Source organism: Nyctibius grandis, chromosome 19 (genome assembly GCF_013368605.1).
Source record: "Nyctibius grandis isolate bNycGra1 chromosome 19, bNycGra1.pri, whole genome shotgun sequence".
NCBI classification, from domain to species: domain Eukaryota; kingdom Metazoa; phylum Chordata; class Aves; order Nyctibiiformes; family Nyctibiidae; genus Nyctibius; species Nyctibius grandis.
Window position 1 is genome coordinate 2,047,685 of NC_090676.1, and position 11,421 is coordinate 2,059,105.

The 11,421-nt window shown below is 47.9% G+C and overlaps 1 protein-coding gene across 1 annotated transcript in view; it reads left to right on the plus strand.

Annotated features, from left to right (window-relative positions):
- MYT1 (myelin transcription factor 1) overlaps positions 1-11,421 on the plus strand; it is a 33,002-nt gene extending 21,581 nt beyond the window's left edge. Inside the window, exons 14-20 of the mRNA XM_068416169.1 lie at positions 3,384-3,446; positions 4,032-4,115; positions 7,668-7,889; positions 8,457-8,548; positions 9,472-9,575; positions 9,695-9,838; positions 11,281-11,421. Coding sequence (XP_068272270.1) covers positions 3,384-3,446; positions 4,032-4,115; positions 7,668-7,889; positions 8,457-8,548; positions 9,472-9,575; positions 9,695-9,838; positions 11,281-11,421 — 850 coding nt within the window. The remainder of the gene's footprint in view (positions 1-3,383; positions 3,447-4,031; positions 4,116-7,667; positions 7,890-8,456; positions 8,549-9,471; positions 9,576-9,694; positions 9,839-11,280) is intronic.

The window sequence follows — 11,421 nt, forward strand, 5'->3', positions numbered from 1 at the left end:
TTTGCTGCTGTCTTCCCAAAGCTCCTCATTTTCACTAGAAGCTGATTCTTCACAAGAAGGTTTCCCAAATTCTCCCTTAGGTTGCCTCCCCTGAAGAAAGTTTTATTAAAAATTGTATTTAAAATAGGTGGAGACACTGTGGGGTCCTAAACCCTTCTCTACCCAACTTACATCTTTGGGGAAAAGCTAACTGTGAATTTTTTTCTACCATCACTTCCATGGAACCAGCCTATCTTTGGAGGTTGACTCTCCTCTGAGCTCCCTGCTATGCTGAATCCAGTTTCAGGATTATTTAGACACTGAGATATTCATGACTATAACTGAAGAGCCTCTACTGAGAATAAAACCTCATGGGGGACTTCACATTGCACAGGCTCATCATAAAAAAAAATAAATATATCCTGAGTCCTGTATGCAATCAGTGATGTTTGGAGCCGTGGTAAGAACAGTCAAGTCAGGTGGGAGCCCCTTTGGTCGTTAAGGTGGTCAGTAAAGCCCCAAATCCCTTCTTGGTGGCCCGGAGGGCAGCATGGCTCTGGGACTGCTCCACACCCCACCGCCGATGCGGGTGCTGCTGCCAGGAAAAATGTTCGTTAACCGCCTGCTCCTTATCACAGAGGTGGAAAAAGTAGCTGGATTAGTTGATATTAATAGAATATGGTAGTGGAGGGAAAGGACTCGCATGATTAGCGCTAAGTACACTTAATCACGCATTATAGACGATATACATTTTGAAAGGACCTCTTGAGAGCTTTGCTGAACTGGTGTTTCTCCAACAGCCTTAAAGAATAGCCCAGTGATCAGGTAATTAGTGTTAAAGATATTAAAAGCTCTCAGGAACTCTGCATGTTTCCAGTTAGGGCCGGTGAAAAAGCAAACAGGGTGGTCCCTGCTTTGCTGTGCAGCATCCCCTGCTCCCCTTGAGCACCCAATATCAGTTCTTTTTATCAAAATACTTCATAAACCAGGAGGATTCTGGCCAAAGGAAAGCTTTTTAATGTTATTTCCCAAGGACTGCTTTTTTTTTTTCCTGTGTCCTGGTGAGGATGGGAGCAGAGAAGGGAAGAGGATTTGGAGATATTACAGATAGCGCAGTCATCGCTTTTCACCACTTCAGATAAGGCCACGTCAGTGTTTCTATTATAAATTCTATTTCAGGGGTTAATATCCCTGATATAAAAAAAAATAGCTCCAGTCTGGAACACGCAATAAAAGGTCTCTGTCGGTCTGATTGGTCTCCAGATAATTAAAAATAAAACTCAAATCACTTCTCTCCCTTTTTTAAAAGTCCTGAAAGGCAAAAGGAGTTCGGTGTTAGTGTTTTCATAATCCCATCCCACCCTGAAGCTAGAACAACAAAGAAATAGTTTTGCTTTTCTATTGTAACAGGGAAATGTCACAGTCAACTCCTAAACCTGTAATTTCTAAATGAGTTAGAGAATTTGCACCCTCACCGGGGTCCTGCTGGATATGTCCCTTCTCTTGCTGCACCGGACCGATGCGCATTTATGTTTTCCTGGGTATGAGCAGGACGAGCCTTGGTCCTGACTTAGTCTCCCTGTCACTCTTCTGGGACCAGGACGTGTCCCTGCTCTCCCACCCTAGGTGAGATGCCACTTTTTTTCGCCAATGGATACTCTTCAATGACCCACAAATGCCAAAGCCTCCCTCAGAGCTGGTGCAAAGAGAAGAATTTTGATATTTTCTAACAAAAAAAAAGAAAGAGGACTTCAAAAGACCATTCTCCAAGCTGCAGAACTAAAGGCATCTCTGGAAATCATTGCTCCATGGACTCTCAGGGGCCAGAGCACCCCAACTATCCCATTGCCTAGGTCAGGCATGAGCTTTCCCAAGGGCATTGGCCTCAGGGGCTGCCCGTGCACCATTGTGTGCTGCCCGTCAGTTCACCGGGGTCTCCTGGAGCCACACCAATCCCCTCTCTGCGACATGGTACCAACCAGTGCTACCAAACCCGGCACCGGCGGCTTGAAAAATGAGGATTCAGAAAGTTGGGGGCACAGCAAAATCCTCCCTCGAAGAGAAAGGGCACCCTGCAGCTTGCAGCCATCCCATGAGCTGTGCTCTCTGGCTCAGAAGCGAGCGGCTGAGCCCTCCCGCTTGTCCCGCAGCAGCACCGCGGATTTCATCCCCCCGCCACTAATCGCTTGACTCAAACAGCCCCGGCTAATTGGCAGGCTGGCACGCACACCCCCGGCGAGCACTCCTCGTCTCTCTTCCTTGTCCCCATGACAACTTTTATGTCCGCCGCATCACCTACAGCATTTGGAGCAGATCTTTGTGCTCGTGGTACTTCATATCCCCTCACCTTTCTCGCTTCTGCGCCCTTAATGATGCGGTGCTTGACTCGTGCCATTATCGTTGCTGCTGCTCTGTAGGGTCCACGGCCCCCGGTCGCCTCTGTGCAGCTTTGTGTGATCACAAAACTATTCTCCAGGCTTCGCTTTCCATCATGTCCCGGAGTGCTGGATGCTTACCTTCTAACCCACGATCATGGCTGCATCTTCAAAGACCCCTTTGTAACGGCAGCGGCTGAGCACCGAGGGGCAGATTTCGCACCGAAGCACCAGAAGCTGCTGGTGCACCGTGCGTGGTGACCTGGTGATCCCCAGCCCAAGGCCCCGCAGGCAGCTGTCCCCTTGCAGACCCCCCTGTCCCTTACGGAAGGAGGAGACCCGAGGTTAACCTAACCTCTCCCCTCCTATTCCTTCATTACTTTTCATCTGAGGCATCAAATGGTTTTGGACTCTGAGGACCCTCCTGGGGTGGGATGTCTGTCCTCAGTGAGACTAGACCCTGCCAAATCACCCAGGACTGAGCTGAGTCCTTCTGTTGGGCTTCCTCTTGGTGTTGGCTGAGGTGGCCCTGGAGGAGAAAGCTCGATGGCCAGGTTGTCCACAGTTGGAGGCTATTTTTCTGGTTTTCTGGTTTCTATGCTTGCATCCAGCCCAATGGACCTGGATGGTACCTGCCACCTCCTTACCTCTTTCTCAGGAAGATGGACACTGTCCTAGAGGTCTTTTTTTGGCTTGTTACCATCTCCTGAGCTGTCCCCTTCATGAGGGCGGGGACAGAGGCTGGGAGCCACGTCCCTCCTCTGGAGAGCAGCTACCTGCAGCACTCCCAACATCCCCCTCTCTTCCCATTGATGTTCCTCTCCAACACCGACATCATGCAGCGAAGCATCGACTTTGGTGTCATGGGTATTACAGACCAGACCTTGTTCTCACGGAGGTAGAAGGGGCAGGAAGAAAAATCTGCTTCTGTGTTGACAGCCCCTAGATTTCTCTTTCAAATGAGCTGTTGCAAAGCATCAATCCCTGCTCTCATCCCCAGGCTAATCTGAGCATCCCTTTCCTCCACAGGTGCCCTACTCCTGGTTGTGATGGCTCTGGTCACATAACAGGAAATTATGCATCGCATAGAAGGTAAGATCTCTCTTAAATTATTTTCTCTGTAGCCTCTTTCTGGTTTTTTTTTTGTTTTCTTTTTTTTTTTTCCCTGCAGTGGGCAGAGTTGTAAAGTTCTGAATAAAACATTAATGTTACTGACAACTGAAGCCTATTTTCATCTCTTTAATCTGACTTCTCTTTTTTTTTTTTTTTGATGTTTCCAGCATCTGATTAGAAGCTCCCTTCAACAGAATAAAAGACAAAGGGTCAGATTTTAGCTGATGCAATGTTCCTGTTAATAATGCTACCTATTTATGACTTCTATTATCACTTTAGAGCATTAATAGCAGAGATCTGAGCCTTCTGTTTCAACAATTCCATTAAACATCGCAGGCTGTTAGCAGATATCTTCTTATCTAGACACCATTAATTACTGTCCATCTCCCTCAATTTTTTATTATTTTCTTTTTCCTCCTGACTTCTCCTCGTGATGTGAAGCTGCAAAACGAGAGAGATCAAAAACACTGTGCGAAATTCAAGGGAAAGATGACTGAAGCGGGGGAATAGCAAATGCAGGGATTCTGCCAGTGAGACAGGCCTTTCTTCTCTTTTTAACCACAGTCTGTCAGGCTGCCCTCGTGCCAAGAAAAGTGGGATCAAGATCACCCCGACAAAGGAGGATAAAGAAGACCCAGAGCTGATGAAGTAAGTCTGGAGAAAATCGGGAGGTGGGGGAGGTAATGGTGTATTTTTTTCTTATTTGTTTCTACAGATGTGGAAGGCAGGCTGGTAGGGTGTGAGCAGTTCTACTCCTACCTGTGCTTGATATAATGCCTGGAAAAACCACTAGTGTTGTAAATGAGGGTAAAAACCCACAGTCAAGTGAAACATTGCAGGTTCTCAGGCAGCAATGGGCAGGCGAGGGGTGCCCCATTCCCCACCACTCTCTGGGCTTGGCCATCCAGCCAGTTTTTAACCCATCGAAGAGTCCACCCATCCAAGCCCCGGGCAGCCAGTTTGTCTAGGAGGATGCTGTGGGAGACGGTGTCGAATGCCTCACTGAAGTCTAGATAGATACATCCACAGCCCTGCCCTCATCTACTAAGCGGGTGACTTTGTCATTGAAGGAGATCAGGTTGGTTAAGCAGGACCTGCCTTTCATGAATCCATGTTGGCTGGCCCCGATTGTCCTGCACGTGCCGTGTGATGGCACTCAGGATGATCCGATCTCAAAGCACCTCACCTCTGTGGGTGAGCCGGAGAGGAACCGGTGGGTGGGCAGAGCCCCATGGGGGCTGCAGGAAACCGGGATGCACAAGCTGGGAGAAGGACCTTTAAGAAAGAGATGATATTTGAGCCATCTGCTCTGTTCTTACTCCTCAGTCTACAGGAAGGAAAGCCTCTCAGTTAAATGAGCCATGTGATAATTAGCAGGAGTTAGCGGAGGTTATTAAAAATTAAGCAATGTACTCGAGAATCTGTGGGAAAAAATTCTTTTTTGGCTCAAATACACTAAATTGCTGGTGGCATTGTAATGCCACGCCATTAACCAGTGACACAGCGCAGGAAAGGACAAGCAGCAAATGCTGTCATGCAACTGCCAGCTGCTGCATGTTTGCTTCTTTTACTGCTGTCAGAGGCCCCTGGGTGGGAGGTCGCCCCTCTCCACGTTTTCCGCCGGGACATGTGCCCTGTGGGGCCGGGGAAGCCGTGGCTTTGCTCATCCTTGCCTGCCCCATTTGGGGCTGGGACCTGTCGGGATGTGCCAAGCAGCTCCCCCAGTGTGGTTTCTCTGCAAAGAGATTGCTTCCCCCTGCAAGGAGAAAGGGGCTTTTATATGGCTGGTTTGTTATGGTGCAGCTGGTGCTTGTGTAGGAACATGGGATGAGCTGTCAGGGCATCCCAGGTCCCCCTGGCATCCTCACCAGGGGTTGGGTCTCTCCTAGTCCACTCTACAGGCGCAAACGCTGGGAATCTAAAGTAGCAAGAAATGGGGTTGGCACGTCACCAGAGCTGGGATTTTCTCGCTCCTAGAAAGCTGACGCCGTTCTCCCCCGGACTGGCCTTGGAGGCTTGTTGTGGCTCTGCTGCTCCGTTGGCAGTGGGACCGTGGGCGCGGGTGCAGGCAGTGCCGAGGGGGCTGCGAGGGTCTCTGTGGCTTGAGGACGTGAAGGCATTCCCCAAAATCCCATGGCACAGGCCTCCAGTACGTCCAGGAGGAGCAGAAGCTCTTCTGAGGTGTGCAAAGCAACACGGGACAACGATCCCTTCGCTGCCACCTTCCCCCAGCCCTTGGGAAGCTCGTGCTCCGCCTCCCGCAGCCAGGTGCGCCCCGCGCGGGTTCGCGTTAAGGAGCTTTGGCTCTAAATCCATCCTCCGTCTGCACCGAGTGCCGCTTGGAACCCGGCCGAGTTTTGCACATCGTCACCGAGGAGAAAGTCATTTAGTCCCTGTTGTTTTTGCTGTTCATCCTTCAAGTAATTTGCTACAGATGTGACTGAACAGATCACCTCAACCTTCAGCCCAGCCCTGGCATAAAACGGAAGCATCCACAGCTCCCTAATTGATCAAATGCTCCTGGTGCTTCCGTTAAACAATAATAATTTAAAAAAAAAAAAGTCCAAGCCAGCTGTTTTGCACAATAAGGCTCTGTTTTATTTTTTAACAATGAAAATGTAATGAAAGTTAAATTAACAGCGTAAAATATGTAATGGTTGAGCCGTAACGGCTGCATACTAAATGCTGGGGTTTGTCTCTTCTTCTCTCTCACTCTTTTTTTTTTTCCCCCTCTCCTTTTCCTCCTGAGGATTCAGTAATTTGCTCGTGATCATATAAAAGCAATGATGTTATGAATTTACTGAGGATCCTGCTGGCAGGGATATTATAAGTGAATTGTGCTGCATTTGCAGCTGATTAAAATCGAGATCAGCATTTTTCAAATTATCTTGGGAAAAGGCTGGGTGTAGAGCTCCCCCCTTCTGCTGTCATCTCCCTTTTGTACCAAATATAAACAATCAGGGTAATCGTTTCCGCGGTGAAATGCAGCTTGCGATGTTCAGGAGCAGCTCAGCGGATATTTTGCTGGGGAAACTCGAAGTCCCTAATTGCTTTTGAACTGAGGACATGGGGGTTATTTTTGCCATTTCGTACCTACTTCCACCTCCCCTTTTTTTAGAGTAACCTCCCTTGAGTAATAAACTTTTAACTGTATTTATAATTGACTAGTGTCTTTAAACAAATGCAAACCACAGCAGAAACCTTAATAGATACACCGGGCTCTGTCGAACGGCTGAATTTAGTGAGTATGCCATTAGGAGAGGAGTCTGCGAGCAGGGAGGACAGAGGTGCCTTTTAGAGGCACTCATCCTCTTAGCAATTAGCACAAGTTGTGTCAGCGCTTCCACGACGCCCCTCGCAGCTCCCACCCGCCTTAGCCGGCCATAAACGGGGGCAGAAGCACAGGAGTGGGAGGGCTCCTGTGCCACATTGATGGTAATTCCCACTTTTATCCCCTTGCGAGCGCAGGTTGATCTCTCAGGAGCTGCGGGATGGAGGAGGCAAGCGAGGCAATGCCATGACTGCAGGCTGAGGTGCCCCAGGGTTTATTTGTCCTGTCTGATGGGGTACAGGCTCAGAAACCCCTCAGACAGCATCCTTGCAGGAGCAGGTTTGCAGCTTCTCGGTGCACAGGTTGCAGCCTGACTGGCTCCCTGGGCAGGGACGGATCCACAGGGAAGGGTTGTGTCCCTATGGGCACAGACAGTGCTCCTAGATCGCGTTGGCCATACTAGTGTAGGGTGATAAAGTTGCTGACCGCGGGTTCCTCAGCAGTAACACCAGGCAGAGCCGGTGTTAATGTTGTGTGATTTTTGGGTGTGAGCGTGTCAGCCTTGGGGTAACATCGGGATCCAAAGTCAGGCAGCCCAACTTGCCATCTTTGCCCTCAATGAGGCACCAAACACACGGTTTGGGACACCACTGGGACCCGCTTTTGCTGCAAGTGTGTGTTGTGACCTCCACAGTCTTTCCCTCCTGCAGAATTTACCTTGTTTCTCTTCTTTGGCTCTTTTGAAGCGTCAGTCATAGCTCGTAATTTCCCACCTGCCATTTCCATCAACTAAGCATATACCCCGTAAAGTCCAGATGACATCCCCAAATGTGAACACTTCCCAGGCTTCCTCGTTCCTGCTCATCCCTAATTTCCTTATGTCCCTCTTCATTCCCGTGCTGTAATTTTTGGTATTTCCCTGTGCCCAGGTGTCCGGTTCCTGGCTGCGTGGGGCTGGGACACATTAGTGGCAAATACGCCTCTCACCGGAGCGCATCAGGGTGCCCTCTCGCAGCCCGCCGGCAGAAGGAAGGATCGCTCAATGGCTCCTCGTTTTCCTGGAAGTCGTTGAAGAACGAAGGGCCAACCTGCCCTACCCCGGGCTGCGACGGCTCCGGCCACGCCAACGGGAGCTTCCTCACTCACAGAAGGTAAATCGCAGGGTTGAAATCTCTGGGAGCGTGACAACATTGCCATGGACTAACCTACTGCCTGTAGATGCTGCTTGAGCGTTGTTCAGCTCTTCACGCAAGGCTCAGTAGCTGGTGCTCTTGATGCTGACCTGAGTCAAGTTGTTCCAAGGTTGGAGCTTTCTGTATGGAAGAAAATGCATAATTGTTTTAATAATGTGATGGTGAGATTTGAATTGGGCAACATCATAAAAATTGATAATATAGTGTCCTTCCATGAGCAAGCCAGAACAGGACTTGGACACCCCAAACAGGGGGTTTGATGCCCAAACCAGCCAGACTCGGCTCACCTTCCTCACCTGTCATGCTCTCTTTTTAATCTTCGTTCAGAGAAAATTGTTCTTGCTTTATAAATGGGGAATTTTGTGGCATTATTCATAAAGCAATTTCCTCTGTACCAGAAAAAGCTTTTAGAAGAACTGTCTCACAGCATCAACTCCACCAAATGGTACGCGCTCCTGTTGGGAACATAATCACCTATATAAAAATACGGAGAGTTTATGAAACCCATTTTTACTTGCTTTTCAGTTTGTCAGGGTGTCCAAGAGCTACTTTTGCTGGGAAGAAAGGAAAACTCTCAGGGGATGAAATTCTCAACACAAAGTTCAAGACCAGTGATGGTAAGGATTTCCACTCCTTTTGCCTTGCAGGTGTGCCAGGATTTTGAGCCCATATATCTTTTTCTTTGCAGACTGGGGAGGTTTCAACAAGTGAAGTCTGGTCTCAGATTTGCAAGCTTATTATGTGCCGTGAACACCCATTTCTTGGGTTGCTTGGATATTGGGGGTGGCGTGGTACCGGCACCGCTCCCCGAGTGACACACTGGGAGGGAGCAGGTGAAATGATAAAAAAAGAGTTTCCATAGTGAAATTCCAAGCAAAAAGAATTAATGCTGAAATTGAGATATTTTTTGAAATATTCCCTGGCATTTTTACAATTCCCTTGCGGTCATTCAGCAATTTTCACCTATTCAGGGCTTTTAGTCCTGCAGATATTTCTGGATCTGGAATTTTGTTAGCATTGGCACTTTGCATTTCCAGTGCTATTACTGAGGTTTCTGTGGTATTTGACAAGGTTCAGGCATTTTACTCGAATACTTATATAGTGTGGAACCTATAAATACCTGCAGTCTGCTAGAAATATTGCTTTATTTTATGAACCTTGTAATTTCTAACCAACACACGCATTAGTTTTTTAAATGGCATCTTCCCAAACTCAGGACTGGAGAGAATGACCTGAGTTTTCAGGGCAATCAACCTTGCAAGGTACGTGGAGGTGCTGGACTCCAACTGCTATGCTGTCGTTGGCTTTTGCATTTACATATTGACCTATAAAGTATCATTGAACTGTGATGCTAAAAACGTTACTAAAAAAATAAAAAAAAATGGGTGAGATGTGCATCCTGTTTAGAGGATGTAAAAGCAAAGGTGAGGACTTTGTGAGTGGTGATGTCTTTGCAACAGGATGGGTGGCAGCAGAAAGCCCAACGTTTTTGCTTTTCCCACGAGCGTTTGCTGACTGCCCGTGATCTTCTCTCCTGCAGTTCTGGAGAATGATGAAGAGATCAAGCAGCTGAACAAGGAGATCAGTGAGCTGAACGAGTCCAACTCGGAGATGGAAGCAGCCATGGTGAAACTGCAGTCGCAGGTTTGTGTCCTCGGACGTGCGCCCAAGAGCAGGGAGGGCATGGCCAAGCCCCTTGCATGGGTGGTGGTGGGTGCCGTTGCATGAGGGCTGGTAACCCTGCTGTGATCCTTGCTCTGCAGATCTCCACCATGGAGAAGAACCTGAAGAACATTGAGGAGGAAAACAAAATCATAGAGGAGCAAAACGAAGCCCTGTTCCTGGAGCTCTCAGGGTTGAGCCAGGCTCTAATCCAAAGTCTTGCCAATATCCGCCTTCCGCACATGGTAAGAAACTTTGACAGCACTCACCCCAGCCGGCGTGATCAAGGGAGCCGTGCCAAACCCAGTTCAAGATACGGCTTGTGTACAATTAAAGAGTGGGAGAATTTCTCTACACACACCTATGTGTCCTTTATAAGATCAGTACTTTTGCCTTATCTCTGAACTTTGCGTTCTATGTCCCTTTTGTTGTCATTTTCTGCTGATCTCCCTTTGTATCTATTGTTCTGTCTCATTACATCTGGGAGCATTATCACAAAATAGGAAACTTTATCAAGGGCACCCAGCGCCTTTTAGGCTAAGACAGCACAAGCAGAGATCAGGAGGGATTGGATTTCAACGTCAGAAAGATCTTACAGCTCCTATTATAATGCAGGTAGTTTCAATTCAGTTTTGAATAGCTGGCAGCCAAAGAATAGCATTCTTAAAGAGAGTGTATTTTGTTTAATTTAACAAGGTCTAACAGCCCACAGCATGTTACCACAGAGTTACTGCAAAATGAAAAGACTGCATTAAAATAGTAAAACCACAAAAGGCTATTAATTACCTTCGCTCTGTTCCCAGGAATGTAATTACTGTTGTCAAAACCAGGTGTGGGGTGGAGGGCTGTCCTCTTACAACTCATAAAGACCATCGCAATGATCAGAGGAATGAGCTTTTGATTTATTTTTTCTTCTATAATTTTTTTTGGGGCGGGGGGAATCCTTTTCTTTGGGGTTTTGTATTTAAATTCAGCCTGGTTGGAGAGAAGCCATCCTCCAGCAGAGCAGTTTTGGATAGTATTCACCCAGCTGCCTAACTGGCAGAAAACCGCTTGCTGAGTGCTTTTTTGTAAAGTATTTGACACATAAAGGTCAAATAAACTGTTCAGCAAATATTTTTTCAAGGTTTCAGGCAACTCCAATTAAATAATGCCCACGAGACTTGTATGCTCATTTTATTCCTGTTCTTTTTCTCCCTTCTCCCTTTCTTTTTTTCACCATTAACTCCAAGTTAGACATTCGCAAGGTTTCCATGATGCCACTCAAAAGCAAAAGCTGTCCCGCAGCAGCGTGCTGGTGTGGGCACATGTGAGCCCAAGGTGAGCGGGCTCCTGTCCTAACTTTGCCTTTGATTCCTTCCGTGATGCTTCAGCAGTCCCTGCCTCCTCTCGTCCTCCAGCCCTTCATTTCCACAGCTTAACTCAGCCCCAAGCCTGTCAAGCTGCCTGCACATGATCCTGTTAATAGTCCCACGAGGCCAATGCATAAAATTAAGGACCCAGTTAAGATCTGGCAGGATCAGGGGTTGCACGATGAGATTCCCACATGTACAGCACCGCACACAAAAAGGCTCCGACGTGGAGACCTTTGGCTGTTGGTGCATACACAGATGATTAATTGCAAAGAAACATCTCAGCCTCTCCCTGCTCTATTACTAACACTTTTATTTGGCTTTTTTGGCTGCAGGAGCCAATTAGTGAGCAGAACTTCGATGCGTACGTGAACACGCTGACCGACATGTACACCAACCAGGAGTGCTACCAGAACCCAGAGAACAAGGACCTGCTGGAGAGCATCAAGCAAGCCGTCAAGGGCATCCAGGTTTAG